Below are 18,025 nucleotides of genomic sequence, written 5' to 3' on the forward strand. Positions count from 1 at the left end.
TACTCTTTGCCTGAAAGCAGGACATGAATTTGTAAAGGTGTCCCCCACACCCCCCTACCAGGAAGGACAGAAGTTAATCACTGGAGACAACTCTAGACCCTCAGGAGCCCTGAGAGGGCACGGGAGGAATCTACACGACAAACTTGATTAGGCCTCATCTTCTGTTAGTTCGCCCATGTATTAACATTTACCTTCCCACAATTTGCCACCTTAGGAACTCAAAGTCCTATTCTTCTATCTTGTCACCTCTAACACTGTATTTGTTCTTTTGTTAAAATGCTACATAAGCTGAAGTTCAAACCACCTCTTTGAGCTACTCATTGCTGAGTATGCCCATGTGTATGCACAATGCTCACATTAAACTTCTGTTTGTTTTTCTCTTGTTAATCTGGTTTTTTGTTGTCATCATCAGTCTACTTTGCAGGGCCCACCCAATGAACCAAAGATGGGTAGAGAGAAAAAAAGTTAAATTTTTCTCCCTTACAAGTCCAAGATTTCTTTCTAATTCTTCACTAAAAATCGCTCAAGATTCTGGCTCTTCCCCTCGTTCTACCACACCCTGGCAGGTCGCCTGCCAAAGTTGTTCTTTCAGCCTGAACACAGAGATGGGGCCACTGTCCTCTTAGTACCTGCAGAGATGGAAGTCTTCACTGCTTTGAGACTTCAAAGTATCTCAAGAGGAGGAAGTCACCTGGCCAGTGCCAGGTAGGCTGGGAAATATAATCATCTAGGGAGAAAAAAATGGCTGCAGATATTGGCTAGCCATCTTTACCTCATGCCCCAGGTTGTACCAGTATCAGTTGCCCTTTCCTAACCATGATTCAGCCCTTTTCTAACCTTGGCTCAGCTCTTATTAACCATGACTCCGCACTTGTCTAACCATGACTCAGCCCTTCCCTCACCATGACTCAGTCCCTTCCTTACCATGATTCAGCATTTTCCTCACCATGAATCAGCTCTTGTCTAACCATGACTCAACCTTTCCCTCACCGTGACTCAACCTTTCCCTCACCATGACTCAACCTTTCCCTATCATTCAGCCTCTTCCTCACCATGACTCAGCCCTTCCCTCACCATGACCCAGCCCTTTCCTAACCTTGACCCAGCTCGTATTTAACCATGACTCAGCCCTTTCCTAACCTTGACTCAGCTCTTATCTCGCCATGACTCAGTCCTTCCCTAACTATGACTCAGTCCTTTCCTAACTGTGACTCAGCTGTTTTCTAACCATGACTGAGCCCTTCTCTATGCATCAAGTCAAGCTTCCTCTCACCACGATAGCACCTGTAGGGAATTTCTGATCCAAGTCATCTATGCCAGTAATTCCAAAAGTTGCCTAAACTGCCCTAAATAATAACCAGGCCCAGGTATGGTCTCTGTTCAACACAGCAGGGCAATGGCTGCACCGATATAATCTTCTCTCCCATTCCTGAAGCACACAAGCTGCCTAATGGCAAAAACTGAGGTTAAAAACCCAGAGTCAACTTAAGATTTCACAAGGGGGATTTAAGGGTTCTTCAATTTAATGAACTTACAAAGACCACAGGAGCCTGGCAAACCACCTGAAATATGCAAGCTATAAACATCCTCCCTCAAATTGCAGCTCTGACTCTACAGGGTCACTTGCGTCCTACCCCTGTGGTAATTGCAAGCACCGCAGTGGCTTCACCGTGACTGACCCCAGCTCTTTACACTGGGAGTCCAAGAGTTGAACAGTCATCGGGAAAATGAACTCTTGGCTCAACTCTAAGGTGGTGATTTTAATGCCAGCTGTGGATGAGGACTGCCCATCGTCCCAAAATACCAGTGGTAGCTTCGGTGAGTCTCAGTGCCCACATGGTCCAGTCTGGCCCTGGAGTCTAAGCCAAAGCAGCACAGCTCAACAATCAAAACAGAAACCTGCAAAGGCATCCTACTCTCTTCTGCATGTCCTTAGGAACAGTGAAAGGGACTCTGATTCACCCCCTAGCAACACTTCTTAAAATGCCCTCTCCTGTCTGCACCCTCTCTCCACCAGAGCCTCTGCTGTCCTGGGCCTGCCTCCTGCTCCTGTCCTGTGCAGGTGCTTCTTCCTGCTCCTCCCTGCCCCCCATGTATCTCCCTGGGGCCCTGCATCCCGTGTCTCCTTCCCCTTCCCCACCTCCCAGGGTGGAGACTACAGGGGGACCCCTTTTCTCTGGGAATGGTACTTCTTCTCTCATCCTGACCAATTTTTCTTGGATGAAATCTCTAAGAAGTGCTAGAGAATAAAACTCACAACTTTGCTCCCTCTGTCATCTCACTTTTTAAAAAAAACATCGTGGCAAGGACTATACAACAGGCAGTTTACCATCTTACCTGTTTTAAGTGTGTGGTTCTGTGGTATTAAGTACATTCACATTATTGTGCAACTATCACCACCAACCATCCACAGAACTTTTCCATCTTCTTAAACTGAAATCCTGTCCCCATAAATGACAACTCTCCCCTCCTCCAGCCTGACAAACACCATTTTACGTTCTAGTTCTGTGAATTTGATTACTCCAGATATCTCATATATGTAGAATCATACAGTATTTGTCCTTTTGTGACTGGCTTATTTCACTTAGCATAATGTCCTTGAGGTGCCATGTCATAGCGTGTGTCAGAATCTCCTTCCGTTTCCAGGCTGAGTGATACCCACTGTACGTACAGACCACATTTTGCTTATCCACTTGTCCCTGCATGGACACCAGAGCTGCCTCCACCTTCTGGCTATTGTGAATAGCACTGCTGTGAACACAGGTGTACAAATATCTGTTCAAGTCCCTGCTTTCACTTCTTTTGGGTATATACCTAGAAGTGGAATTCCTGGATCATAGTTCTAATTTTTTGAGGAGCTGCCATACTGTTGTCCATAGCAGCTGCACCATTTTACATTCCTACAGCAGTGCACAAGGGTTCCCAGGTCTCTGCATCCTTGCCAACATTGGTTATTTTCTATTTTTTGCCAACAGCCATCCTAACGGGTGTGATCGGTCACCCCATTTAACCCTCACAATAACCCTGGATACTATTATCCCCATTTTACAGATGAGAAAACACAGCTAGAGATACTATGTGACTCACACAGGACAGTGGTGGAAGCAAGATTTGAACCCAGGTCTAACTTCAGAGCCAGTGCTCAGACCAGAGCACTGACTAAGCCATGCCTGTCCCCTCTTCTCGTGGGTGGCCCCTGAGGACGGGCTCAGCTCACTGTGGAGACGGTGGGACCCTGCAGGTGGTAAACAGTACAGACTCTGTGGGGGGAGCCCTTTCCTGGCTGTCAGCCTGCGTGTCCTTGGCTCACTCCAACCAGGGAAGGAGGCTTGTTCTTGTGGAGCCCTGCAGATGGCACCTGGTCCCCCTGCCTCTCCCACCCGCTCTTCTGGGCACAGGCACTCCCTGGCAGGCTGCACGCAGGCTCCACGAGCTCTTCAGGACTCACGACTACAAAGAAGGCATCTCGTCAAGGCCTGGTTTCCCATTTATGATTCTGCTCCCTGTCCTGCTATTCAGGGAGGGTTTTGTTTGTTTCTAACAAACCTAATAGAGGGTCAGGGTTGACTCGGAACTGCATGACTGAAGGAAGAGCCGAGCTGTGAGGCGATGAAGCATGGGACATCATTCCAAGCTAATCACAAAGTGCTCCCTTGGCCGTGAGGAAGGGAAACACCAAAAGAACGACAGAGACACCCTCTGCTGTTGTCACGCGGAGGCTGTGCTGGGAATGAAAGGGCGGTGGGCTTTGGCCTGGCACCAATGTCACCGGTATCTCAGGCAGGTTAACAGCTGTCGGCCTGGAAGGGAGGTCTGTCTCAGAGTCCCCTCGCAACTGTCTGAGCACAGAGGCCTGGGAAGGTACCGACCTGCCACCCTGAGGAGGGACACTCTTATAAGGCACCCACTTTCCCGACCAGAACATTGACAGGGTGCCAAGCCTGCACCTGAAGGGCCACGGCTGGCCACCCTGCACAGGGAGCTTCTTTGCTTTCTCAGCCCTGTTGCTCTCCAGCCCAAAAGGCAATTGCTCACAGCCCTGTGTTTTGTTGGTCTCTGTCTAGTTCCAAAATAAACGTTGGTTCCACATCTCCAAAGGGCTGGTAGAAGCCCATCCCAAGCAAAAACATGTTTTCACCATTTTCAAATGTATTTCAGCCATTATGTAACCTTAGACACAACCATGGCAGGAGAAATAAGAGAAGTTGAAATTGGTCCCCTGGGGCAACTGGTTTCAGTATGGACTCGCAGCCAAGTCTCCAACAGAAACCTCCTGCAGTGGGATCTTACTGTGTTGTCCCCAGGGCAGAGAGGTCTTCTTGGGAGCATCCTACAAGAACTAATAGAGAACTTACAGAATTTGTAGGCACAGATGAAGCCTCACCAGACCTCAAGGTATTTACAGGGAGTACACACAATCACACTTCCACATGCACGCATGCACCCAGGTATGTATGTGTGTAAACAGGCATGTGTGCGGTGTTTGTATGTGGGTGTACACACACATGCATATAGCCCTTTACATATTTATTCACCCCTGTCACTATCTTTAAGCCATGCACAGGACAACCATACAGGGTAAATGCAGGAAACTCCCCCGGGTCCCTTGTCCTTATCCTCTTCTGCTCCCCTTAGGCATGACAGCTCCTGCAGTCTTTCAGAAGACCCTCTCCAACATCCGGACACAACTGGTATTTCCGAGAAAATACTCTCTACCAATGTTTAAAGCTAAACCTGAGAGAGAAGGAACTAGTTTCCTGACGTCTATACTTTTTTGTTTTCCAAGTAACTCTATTAGCCGAGAAATCCAAGTCGAATTTGTGGGATGTTAAGCCCTGAAATTGATAGAATGCTACTTTCCTAACTCTTTTATGTGGATGGCCTACTTTTTTATAGTATGAGGAGGAAGGCAGAACTTGCCAAAACAGTCTGCACCCTGATGGCTAGATGTATGCATATTTGATTCCCCAAATTGAAGCCTTTCATAAAACCTCCCAAAAAGCACAGAATATGGTCAAAAGCATACTTATAAATACGAATACGGCCCCCTGGCAAACAGATGAATTTGCTAAAAACTGCTGGTTATCTGATTTGGGACAACTAGTACGTAATTAAATGTTGTGCCTTCGCCTTTGTCACCTTTTCAGAATAGACACAAGAGACACAGCGTAGACAAGCTTGAAACTTAAGGCAGCACCCAGGGTGCCAAACGTGAGATGGGCCATAAGGTAAAGAAACTGACATCAGAACTTAGTCATTCAAAGGAGTCATTTCCTCTTGGAGGCAATTCTCAGAGACTATGCTGCTACCAAACAATTTTGAAGCACGACTGAAACTCGACTTTTGTCCTGTTTCAAGACAATAAAGCAAAATGAACAAACAGGAAAGCCCCTAGAAGCAAAGAAACCCAACGCTTAGTCTTATTAGCAAAAAAACTGTTTTATCTCTGCCTCAAACACTACTTTGCAGCTTTACCCAGTAAACAGAACTTTTGACGCCTCTTTTGGACAACTCAAAACCCCCCTCAGAGGATGAAGCGGGAGCAAGACCACAGCAACACCAGAGAAGGAGGCCCCGAGGGGGTCCGCACACTCTTTCGGCAAGGGTGCCAGCTGGAATAAGCAAATGGTCCTGGGGTGACTACTGCGGAGGGATGAATCACAGCAGGGGTATCGATTTTGATGCTTGTTTTTATGCATAAAAAGTGGCATTCCTTTCCCACCTGGGCCCTCTATTAGGACATCACATAGTTCACAACTCATCTTGCTCCTTGACATTCAATTCCTAAGAACTCAACAGGTCCATCCAGGGTCACGACACTGTCCATCACCCGCTCTCCCTCACCTCTCGCCGGTTCCCCAGCACCTTCTGGTTTTGTGGCCTCGCGGTAAGCTGGCCAGAGAGACTTCAGAAATCGAGGCTTCCTTCCCAAACACCACCATTCCGGTTGGCAACACTCCCCGCCTCCGCTTCTTCCACCCGTCCACGCTTAGGGCGCAGTGGCCATGTCTACGCTCCCCTCGGGCCACCCAGACCTGTCAGAGAGTGCAGCACCAGTGCTGAGGGTGACGCAGGGAAGGGGTCCTTCCACCCAAGTTCAAGGAGAGCAGGCCCAGCAGGTGAGCCCCAGTGCAGGGACGGATTCAGAGCTCCTTGGAGACATCAAGCTGGTCTTACGCATGTGGCTGTGGAACTTTCTGTTTTCCTCCTAGGGGAGGGAAACGGAGGCTTTGCCATTAATTAAAAAACATTGTAAGACCAAGCAAGGAAAGAAAATAAGAGCAGCTTGATTTAGGCTGACAAAAAAAAAAAAAAAAAGAAAACAAAAAAAAAAACACCACCATAGCTCAATTTGCAGGCATGGGTAGGAGAACACCAATGCCCCACGTCCACTCACTGTAACTGAGACGTCCCAGAGAGAGGCCCAAAGGTGTGTGTGGGGAAGAGGAACACAAGGGCCAGCCAAGGCCTCCTGAGGTCTTGCCTCTGCCACATCCCTGTCCTCTCACCTGCCTCTTCTCACCCAGCATGGTATCTATGTGACAATGGTGGCTGGAAGGCAGAACGCTCCAGCTGAAGCCATGCAACAGATGACAACCTCACACCCCACAAGGCAAGGTCTGAAATGTGCAGGGTGAGGGCCACTCAGTGAGGGGAAGGAAGCTGTTTTCCCAGATCCTTACAAGTTGCCCGTCCTCCTTGTGAGTGGCCTTGCTCCACGGTGGAGATCAGCAGAACCCTGAAGGGTCATCCCTGCTTGTTCTTCCCCTTCCAAAGAGCCCCAAGAAGCCCTTGGTAGAACCAGGAGGCAGTGAGGAAGGGTCCACCTGGTGGGACTTTTTAAAAGCGTGACCACCCATCTGTTCAGCCAAGTCCTGCCCAGGACAGAGGGGCTCAGTGAGGCCTCTGCTTATCAGTGGTCAGAACCACCTTGGAGCCAGGGCCTGGGAAACCCCAGTGCTGCCTGCATCAGTGGAAGCCCTGGGAACCCCAGAGATGGTAAGCTTCATGTTTCCACCTTCGCTGAAAGGACAGGGGTGCAGTGGATATAGGTCACTCCGGACTGTCCAGCATCCATCCTCCCCCCAGCTAAAGCACACTGATCCCCTTTGGAGAAACCCCCCAACCTCCACCACACATTTGTTACAGGAGGTGCTGCTGCCTCCCATATGGAAACCCAAAGGGCCAGAGCCTCCCTTGCCCCAGGGCAGGTCGGGAGGGTGGGACAGACCACCCAATTTAGGTCAGGATCCTGGACTGTGAGCTGGTGACAGACGGCTGTGGGGGCGGGTGGAAGCTATTCCCAGCAGCAGTGGCACTGGGACCAGACAGGCTCTGCCCCTGACCTCGGCATGGCACCCGTGGCCTCGTCCTCCCGGGCTCACCCAGGCACTGCCTGTGCTCCAAGCCAGGCTCCCCAGCCCCACGGCAGTCCCATTCCGATAAGTGCCCTTTCTGCCCATTCCTCACATTCAGGAATCCAGGCTGATGCAGACTGGGCAGCACAAAGCATTTTCCAGGGAACCCCCAAATCCTCTCAGTACCTCAGAAATTCTTCTAACATATCATTCAAATGGGTCTCTGAGATCTATTTTAAACTGTTTTTAAAACAGTAATTAAAACACAACAGTAGGTTACCTTTAGGGGGTGCTGATGGGGAGGGGCCTGAGGGAACCTTCGGGGAGAGGGGGGGACTGAAATTCTTTGATCTGACTGGTGGTTTCCAGAGCATATAGGGTATTGGGTGCATGACAGCATGAACATACTTACTGCCACTGAACTGGACACTTAAGAATGGTTAGGATGGCAAATTTCATGTCCCGTATATTTTATAATTTAAAAAGCACAGATTAAAACAAAACTCAAAATGCTGCTTTAAAACCATCGCAATAAATATGAGATATGCCAAAAAAGAAGAAAGTATAGGCATAAATTAAAAATCCATCTAGATTTGTGCTCTTTGCTACACGTGAGCCGCACCCCAATTACAACAAGGAACACACTCCAAAACACTGCCACAGACTGAAGGATACAACATTGGCAAGCTCGGAGCTTTCCTAGTGATTTTGAGGTACCAGCTATCCCATTTCTTATAGAACTCAGGGTAAGCAACCCATGCTAGAGCTGGGTCCCGAGGTTTACAGGCAGCTGCTCAAAATCTCTCAGTATTAACAAGCATGCACCAATGTGACTCAGATTATTTTTCTATTCTGATCAAAATACAAAAATAAACTAGATGTTACAATGACAAAATTATAGAGATGGAATACAGATAAATGGGTGCCAGGGGTTAGGGAAGGGGAGGGTGTCAGGGGGTGGCCCTAAAGAGACAGTGGAGGGAGCACCTTGGAGGTGATGGAGCCGTTCTGTTCCTGATGGCCGTGGTGAGTGGACAGATCTGCACGTGTGGTATCACAGCACTGCAAGTGAAAGTGTACCCCAAATAACGAGTGCATGCAGAGGCCAGCGAAACCCGAGCAAGCTCTGTCGTCTAGTTCACCGTACTGGGACCATCACTTCCCTGGTTCTGAGAGTACACTGGGGCTACCTGAGATGCTACCATTGGATGAAATTGGGCGACAAGTACAAGAGAACTCCCTGTACTATTCTGGCACCTTTTTGTGATTCTACAGTTATTTCAAAAGAAAAAAAATGTAAAATATAGAAATAAATTGGAAGTTGAGATTGGTATCTGACTGCCGTAACCTCAGTTTTCACATGATTCTGTTCACCACATCACCCCACTGTTCTTACTGACTGGCCCAATAATCTGTACAGGTAAAATATGACACATTAAAATAAATGTATACTAATAAAACACCACATAAGACTAATTTTTAAGAGAGAGATTCAGCTCCTTTGTAAAAGGTGAAAATCACTGACGTATTAGAAAGAGCTCACAACAGAGAGCAGGGAGCAGGCAGGTTCCCTCAGCCACTCAGCTGTCACCTGAAGAATAACGTCTATACCTGCTCCCAGCCTAAAAGACTTTCTTTTTAAGGAAATGAGACATACACACATATAAAGACATAAGATGTCCCCTGGTAACATGTGGCTAAATGTCAAATGAGCAGTGCTATGGACTGTGCTGTCCCCCAAAATGCCCATGTTGATGCCAAAATAACCCCAGTGTGACTGTATTTAGAGAAAGAGCCTTTACAAAGCTAAGTGAGGTTACATGAGGTCGTAAGGGCGGGGCTGTACTCCAGTAAGACTGGTGGCCTTACAAGAAGAGGCAGTGACGACAGGGAAGTAAGTGGGCACAGAGGAAAGGTCACGTGAGGGCACAGCAAGGAGGCCACTGCCCGCAAGCAAAGGAGAGAGGCCTCAGGAGAAACCACCCTGCCGACATCTGGATCTGGGAGGCAATAAATGTCTGTTGTTTAAGCCACTTGGTCTGTGCGATATTGTGTTATGGCAGCCAGAACAAATGAATAAGAAGTAGTATGCTGATGTGGTTTAGAAGAGGAAAAAATGCTTGACAGGAAGTAGCTGCCTGCTCTTCAACAGGGGGCCTGAATACGATACGAATCAACGCACGGTACATTTCTATCAAAAGAGAAGCCTTTTACATATTCAAAAGAAAATAAAAGCCAGCTAGAAATCCCATGAAAGGAAACCACGTGATTAGATGCATGCTGTTGACAAACACTGGAGTTCCTTCACCTGCTCTCGTTCATTCATTCTTTCATCCCTTCTGCATTCAAGCAGCCAGCCAACAGTGGGGACCGTGCCTCTCAAGGCCCGTGCCAGGTGCTGGAGGACACCCAGGCTGGAAGCCAGAGCTGGGGGCTGTGTAGCACAGAGTCATCTGGAGAGACGTGCGGGCAAGGGGTCCGCATCTGCACAGGGCGAGGGGGAGCAGCAGGCACAGGGAGTGGAGGCAGCCCCAGGGCAGGGTAGGCGGCCATCACAGGGCACCTGCGAACTGGCCAACCCAGGAAGGAGCAGCCACTCCTGGCGACAGCACATCCCTTGGCAGCCCCATCAACGGACAGAGAAACACGGACACGTCCCTCCAGCCCCAGCCACATGTAGGCCTGTGTCAGCTAGCCCTCGAGAGAAACATATTTTACATCATCTTCATTTAGAAATTCTGGGATGGAGACAGCTCCCAAATAACAAAGCAAGGATTGGTTGGTTGGCTTTTGTCACCTCACCCTCAGATCCGCTTAGAGGACTGATGAAGTATATTAAAAATCATTTTGTAAACTCTAAAATATGACAGAAATGTCCACTATCGTTATACTAGATTTTGAAGGGCCCTATGAGTCACCCTGTCCAAAGTGACCACGTAATGGACTAAGCAGTTGACTTACCCTAGGTCACCCAGCCCAGACACAGGCAAGTCAGAGCCGAGGTTGCGATTACCCACTGCTGGGGCTCCGCAAGCAGCTTGGGCTTCTAACATGTGAATTTCACAATATTATGTATATTATCCTATACTGTTTTCCTTCGTTTTACCACAATTCTAAGCATACAAGATCCACAGTTTTGGTTTTGGCAATGCAATACTGTATGTCAACCTCCCGGTGAACAAAGGTTTGTGCTAGGGCAGAACAAAACTGGAAACACTCTTGGTGCTTCCTCTCCTAACCGAGCACTCTCTTCCTACACTCAAAGAGTGGTTTCCATTCGAAACCAACAAGAAGTCAAGACAAACCAGATATAACTGAAAATGGGAGAGAAGGGAAAATGTCAAGTGAAGGGGAAGGTGAGAGAGAAGAGGGTTGAGGAGGAGGGGTGGGGAAGGAAGGAAAATGTATTTTTCCAGCACTGCATGTCGGTTTCAGAACTGACAAGAAAGCAACTAGCCTGGCTGCCACCAAACCTCCGGGAGGAGACGTCTTACAGTCACGCTTCCCCTCTTAGGGCACTTGGCAAAGACCATCCACGTGTAAGAGAACAGACCACTAAGCTTCTGTCTCATGACAACAACTGTATAACTCAGCAAACTTCCCTCCCGCCCTTGGAGGGAAGTGGCCAAGACCCTTAGAGCCAAATGTGCCCCCAACTGCCGATACCTCCAGGCAGCCTGGTGGCTCTTCCCCTTGGTTCAATTTCTCATCTCTTCCTTATTAACCCTTTATCTGGATACATTCTGCTGTAAATAACTTCAAAACTTTTCAGGAAAAAAAAAAAAGCAAAATAAAGTCAAAGAACCAATTTATAAGAAAAGAGGCAAGGAGATGTGCAGAGCTTGTTTGAGGACAGCTCCTCCAGACTGGAAGTGCTATCAAGAAGTCTCCAGATTATTCCAGGGCATATTAGCCCCTTAGATTATTATTCAAAGTCTAAACTTACCAACAGTGTCGCACGGTTCATCTTTGTGTACGCAGAAATCTGTCCTAAAAAAAAAAAAAGACATAGTCAGATACATACAGTACCCCCAAGAACGGGAGAAGAAAACACTATCAACCTTGCCTAGTTGTCCTACAATATTGTCACTTTAATTGTCACATGTCATAATGAAGAACCAACAATGTTTGCCAAGGGTAACCCCCAGTGACTCTCCACAAGACCCTCCTTTTATAGTTGAACTATTCCACACATAAGATGCTGGGAGGGAACCTTCTAAAAGCTGAAAATGTTTTAGAATATGTTTGCCAAGACCAGAGACAATGCTCGGTCAATATCATCCAGTTGTAGTGGCTTCCCCATGCTACTCCACTTGGGAAACAACTTGTTTTTGATGCTGTAATGACCATGTGTCCACTTCCATGAGAAGAGAACAGAAGAAAACAATTTCATTTCTAAAAATTGTGTTCTTGAAAGCCCCCCAGGATCCCCCAGGTGTGCAGCTATGGCCCAGTTAGACAGCAAAGATGCTTGAAACCTGGTCCAGCCCAGGTTCTGCAGGCACAAGGGGTTCATCTGGCCTCTCATGGTGAAGCAGGGGTCTGGGCACTTCTTTTCCAACACCGGAGCATTCCCACGGTTCCTGCCTTAAGTTCCCACGGTCAGGGGCCAACCATGGAGTACATACGGGGTTGTGAAATGATTAAATTAAGCTAATTAACATTTCCAGAACCTTACCTGCTTATCAATTTTCTGTGATGAGAACATTAAAAATCTACTCTCATCAATTTTCAAGTACACACTAACTACCAATGGTCCCTGACTTATGATGGTGCAAATTATGATTTTTTGACTTTACAGGGCAAAACCGTGACAATTTTGACATCACGTACAGTGTTCAATGAATTACATGAAACATTCAACACTTCATTATAAAGTAGGTTTTATGTTAGATGAGTTGGCCCAGATGTAGGCTAATGTAAGTGCTCTGAGCACGTTTAAGGTCAGCTGGGCTAAGGTATGGTGTTTGGTAGGTTAGATTTAACAATTGCATTTCAACTTATGATATTTTCAATTTATGGTGGGCTTATCGGGATATAATCCCATTGTAAGGTAAGGAGCATCTATATAGTCACCATGCTGAATAAAACATCTCCAAAACTCACTCCAGGTAATTTAACAAAGGGGTAAAAAAGCCTTTGAGACTCCCACGTTGTTGATAGTCTCACTCCAATGCCAAGGGAACCTCCATGGAAATGGAGGAGGAACAGCCATGAAGAGCTGAAAAGCCTCTCCCTTGGGTCTTCTGTCAAAGACTCCCTTTTAGAAGACTAAGGGACAGGCAGTGTAAGAAGCGCTGGCAGAAAGGAAGCCAAACAAATAGAATGAGGGACATCAATATGCTCACTGGTCCAGCATCTATCTAGCGCTGGCCCGACAGCCTTACCATGCAGTGTTTTTGATCACCACACTCTCACACACACTCATACAAAGACCGGCTGGCCCAACACCTTGCTCCAGGGGTTCCCAGAGTTGTGGACTGAACGTGTTGAAAGCTTTGTCCTGTTACCTCAGCTGAGCTAGGGGGAAAGGGAGTGTGGCCTTCCATCCAACCAGAGAGAGAGCCACTCAAGGCGAGGGGGGCGCCATCTTCAAGAAAGCCAGCCCTGCTGACTGAGGAGGACTCTATGTGTTCTCCCATCCCATGGTCTCCCTGACGGGAACAGGCAGACCCGAACGGTAGACCCACCCACTGTTTCTGCAGAGAAAAAGAGCAGAGGTGTGGTCAGCTCAGGGAGGGTCACGCTCAATCAAAGCCCTGTCTTGAAAAATTCGGTCGAAATTTGAATCTCCTCTCTCTTTCCTGTTCAAGTTCTTTCCTCAGAAGAGGAAAAGCAAGAGCCATCTGCCTGCAGGGGCGGCGTCATGCACAGGGAGCCTGGTCTGTTCCTTTAATTATCAAGGGCACTCGCTTTTTATGTTATGCCACTGCCAACTCACACCAAACCCCCAGGCTGGGGCTGTGGAGTTCACTGGGGAACAAAAGAAAAAATGAGGGCCATCTGTAGTTCCAGCCCTAAAGTCCATGGTACACTCTGCGAGAGGCAGGCTGACGCAGACCTGCACGACAGAGCTGGCATCCTGGGCGTGTGCTCCGTGGAGTCGCGTGGCCCTGCACTCAGAAGCTCTGGCCTCTCGGACTTTGGTTAATGCTCTGCTGTCGCCATCTTGAAATTCTCAGTAATGTTTGAACACAGGGTCCTGCATTTTCATTTTGCTACAGGGCCCCACACGTCATGCAGCTGGTCCTGGGCATAACCTACTGCCTGGCATACAGTTGGGGCTTAATGAATACTGATCCTTCACTAATTAACATGTTTCCAGACCTTTTTCAATGGGCCCTACAAGCTCACCAGAGGCCACTGTCCCTTGCCAGTGTTTAGAAACCTGATAAAATGAAACACCACGTTCAACAGACACTCACTGAGCTCTCACCATGGGCAAAGCTTCACAAGAGGCCCCCTTGGCAGAAGGGTGAAAAGAAGACCATCCTGGAGAGGGAGGTCAGGGGGAGCCCAGGGGACGCCAGCAGGGGGACCTACAGGCCGGCCGCGTTTGCTCCAGGCATCTTTCTGGCACTCTCATCAGATCACAGACCTGAGTGCACTTGGGGGAGGAGTTCTGCATTCCTGGCTTTCTGGGTCAGATGCGGAGCAAAAGGTAAAGCCACGCCAGGTGTTGAGGTCCCCTGGAGCCCAGGCCTCTGTGTGGGCCCTGTGTAGCCCCAGCCCCAGTCTACTCTGGGGCCCTTTCCGGCCCTAGACATAGTTGCAGAAACCCCAACTTCCGCCACTCTGGGCTTCTGCTGGACATGACATCATGCTCACGGCCTCCACGGCGGCCATCTGTCCATCAGGTGGTGTCTGGAAGAATACCCTCTTGGGCTCACCCACAGCCGGTAAGGGGGGAAGAACCTTAAAGGAAACCCTCACACCAGCCAGTCCTAGGCGCAGGACTTGGGGAGTTTGTCCCCTGAACGCTGCCTGGCCTGTGCAGCCTCAGCTCGGATTACCGTGGGAGGAAGGGACTGCTTCTCCAGAGCAGCAGCTGCCTCGCACCCAATTTCCTTGTGAAAACATCAGCCCATTATTATCCCAACCCAGGGAATTGCAGCTCTCTGCCTCTAATTATTAAACGAGGCTTCTCCGCCAACTCAGCTTCCTGCCTGATTCCAGTGCTACCTCCCCCATCCTTGCAGAAGGTTTTCAATTTAACATCTGCAGGGACCCAGAGAATAGGACCGTGCACGGATCCCTCCAGTGCAAGCAGCTCCACGGCAGCAGGTGAGGGACTGTGATTGCTCAGGTGGCTTTGAGGTGTCGGCAGGAAATGAAGAAGACAGCTCAGGCTCCTGGGCTAGCTGCACGCGACACAGCCACACAGGAGGCCACTGCATTGCTCTCCCAGAGCCCCCGTGCTCTGCAGCTGAAGAAACCTTGTTTTTCTTGTCCCTGGACAAGGACGCCTCCCATCCCACCCCCAGCACTTGTACCCAGAACCACTACTGTGCAATTAGAATCTCTCTAATTGTGCCCAGAAAGAACATTTTACAATATTTTATTGTGCTAAAATATACATAAAATTTACTCTCTTAACCACTGAGTGTATAGTTCAGTAGTGTCAATTACATTCACACTGTCATGCAACCATCGCCACTATCCATCTCCAGAACTTTCTCATCATCCCAAACTGAAACTGTACCCACTAAACAACCATTCCTCATTTCCCTCCCCCAGCCCCTGACAACCATCATTTTACTTTCTGTCCCTATGATTTTGACTACTCTAGGGATCTCATATAAGTGGAATCATGCAGTATTTGTCCTTTTGTGACTGGCTTATTTCACTCAGCATAATGTCCTCAAGGCTCATCCATGTTGTAGCCTGTTTCCTTCCTTTGTGAGGCTGAGTTACATTCCACCGTATGGATATAGCACATTCTGTTCATCCATCCACCTACTCATGGACACTTGTGTTGCTTCCACCTTCTGGCTTTGATGAGTAGCGTTGCTATGAACATGGGTGTATAAATGCCTCTTAGAGTCCCTGATTTCCATTCTTTTGGGCATATGCCCAGATGTAGGATTTCTAGGTCACATGGTAACTCTATTTTTAGTTTTTTGAGGAGCCATCATATTGTTTTCCATAGTGGACATACGATTTTACGTTCCCACCAAAGGCGCACAAAAGGGTTCCAGTTTCTCCACATCCTTCCAACACTGGTCATTTTCTGCTTTTTATTTTGTTTTATAGTAGCCATTGTAACAGGTGTGAGGTAGAAAAAAGAACATTTTTACACAAAACCTGTCCTCGGTGGTAAGCACGCTGCCAGGGGGCGAGGAAATGAAAGAAGGTCTAACCGGCAGCATCCCTATGCTGAGGGCACAGTCACATCTGCCCACGGCTTTTTCTAAATGGCTAATCCAGAAACTTTGTCAACATTCATTTTGGTGACATTTATTGCCTCTGAAAAAAAACTACTATTTATTCCCAAACCAAGACCACTTACAAGCACTTTCTCCACCCAGACAATGAATGGAAACAGCAGGAAAGAGAGAAAACTTTTTCCCATATAGGGAAAATTTCCATAAGTTACCAATTATTTTTAACAAAACTCCCAAATTCATAGATTTTTATATAATATTTATAGAAACCACTTTCAAAGTAAAAGCCTTGGAAGTCGAGCTGCACACTCGAAAGATGAAGTTATTCGGAGCTCCTCTCTAGGAAAGGCCGTTAGACCTAATCTAACATCATTTGGGAAATCAGTCACATTAACTATTGTCACACACAGACATGGTTCCCAAGGGCTCCTGCTTATTCCCCAAATCAAACCCACTCTCAAAGCATGGCACCCTTAACCTCAATACTACAACACTCAGGGTGCTCTACAGAAAGCCCCACAGGCTCGAATGTCATTGCAAAGTGCCTGAGCAATGGTGGCCTCCAGGCAGCCACCATTGATGAGGAAGGTGGACCCAGAGGTTCCCAGCACTCACTGGGGTAGGCAAGCCCAGATCAAAAGCTTGAACCAGGTCACGTTCATCCCTTCATCCTTGGGGCCTGCTAGTATACCAGCCGTATCACAGGCAATGAGAATTAGTAAAGAGCCTTTCTTGAAAATGTCCCACTACATATTAAACCACATCCTGTAGAAGCAGCAAATGTTCTCATATGGGATCAGTATACTACAGGGCACATTTTAACCCCTGGGGGTGGCAATCCATGAATCATTTACAAGAGTGATTAGGCGTCTGTTTGGTGACTGGTGGTGGCAATGCGCATGTTCTGGAATTTTTGAGAGGAAAAGGAAGCTGCAATGCCTGGTTCCAGGGTCACAGAACTTCCCCAGCTGGCTCTGGGATGTCGCTGAGCCAGGGATTTACAGCACATGGCCCAACAGATACAACCAAAGAGCCTTCCTTGACTCAAAATCAAAATGTTAAATGGATTTAACGCTTTGTGGAGAAACAAACTGTCTTCAGGCTAAAGATATGATAAAGTTTTTCCTTCCACAACTTTACTTCTAAACTCAGAAAGGAAAAGAAAGCATATAATTTGGGAAGTAGTTTCTTTAAATCAAAAAATATCCTTAAAATTCAAAGTTGATATATTTCTAGCAAGTCTAATCAAATGCTGGCATTTGTAATCTAATGGGTTAAGTTACTAAGAAACATTTCTGGTTTTGGTGTGAACACATAACACATTTTATTTACATTATTGAAGCAAAGCAACCAAAGAAAATCAGTTTTCCTCACAGAGGTTTGAGACATAGGAAAAAGATGAAATGGCCACGTATACACCTGTGGTTTGAATTGTGTCCTGCAAAAAAGATACGGTCCAAGCCCTAACCCCTGGTACCTGTGAATGGGACCTTATTTGGAAAGAACGTCACTACAGATGTGATCAAGATGTGGTCACACTGGATTCAGGTGGGTGCCAAGACAACAAATGGTGTCCTTATGAGAAGAGGGAAATCTGAACATGGAGACAGAGGGAAAATGCCCTGTGACAGTGAAAGAGACATTGGAGTGACACAGCTACGAGCCCAGGCATTTTATCCACCTCTGAGAAAGATATTACCATTAATCCCCATGTTACTGATAAGGAAACCAAAGCCCAGACTGGTGGCCGAAGGTCTGCTTTCCAAGCCTGCATTCCCAATAACACGCCCTACTTCCAATGTCTATTCCATGTCAGCTACAGGCACAGGCCGGATCCAGTGTTACCTGGTCACAAACACAGCAGCATCCACAGGGGGCGTGTCATCCTTCCCACCTGGAACCTGGTTATTGCCGAGGTACCGTGCTCCGCCATATTCCTCATTCTGCCAGTGACAGAAGCTCTCCAGGGACCGCTCACCGTGATGCCCGATGGCCAACCTGGCCTAAAAGAAATTGAGGGTCGGTTAGAGAAATGAACACCCAGGAAAGCCAGAGTTATGTCTGGACAGTGTGGCTATTGAGGCAGAGACAGCTGCTCGCTGAGTGGCCATTTGATGACTTGCTACCCCCAAACCAAAGCCCAACACTATGAGAAAGGGGCACAGACCCAGGGAGAGACCTTCAGGGGCCTCATCTATAAGTTCAAATGAAGATCATGTCATTAAACAAAAGCATTCTTCTTTTTCATAAACAGAACAGTGTGCCAAACCATGCAGTGTTCCC

At 47.7% G+C, this 18,025-nt stretch overlaps 1 protein-coding gene across 1 annotated transcript in view; it reads right to left on the reverse strand.

Annotated features, from left to right (window-relative positions):
- ADAMTS17 (ADAM metallopeptidase with thrombospondin type 1 motif 17) overlaps window positions 1-18,025 on the reverse strand; it is a 280,726-nt gene that overhangs the window by 197,485 nt on the left and 65,216 nt on the right. The window contains exons 6-7 of the mRNA XM_045561079.1: window positions 17,588-17,745; window positions 11,305-11,348 (exon numbers count right to left, since the gene is read on the reverse strand). Coding sequence (XP_045417035.1) covers window positions 11,305-11,348; window positions 17,588-17,745 — 202 coding nt within the window. The remainder of the gene's footprint in view (window positions 1-11,304; window positions 11,349-17,587; window positions 17,746-18,025) is intronic.

Source organism: Lemur catta, chromosome 9 (assembly GCF_020740605.2).
Source record: "Lemur catta isolate mLemCat1 chromosome 9, mLemCat1.pri, whole genome shotgun sequence".
Lineage (NCBI taxonomy): Eukaryota > Metazoa > Chordata > Mammalia > Primates > Lemuridae > Lemur > Lemur catta.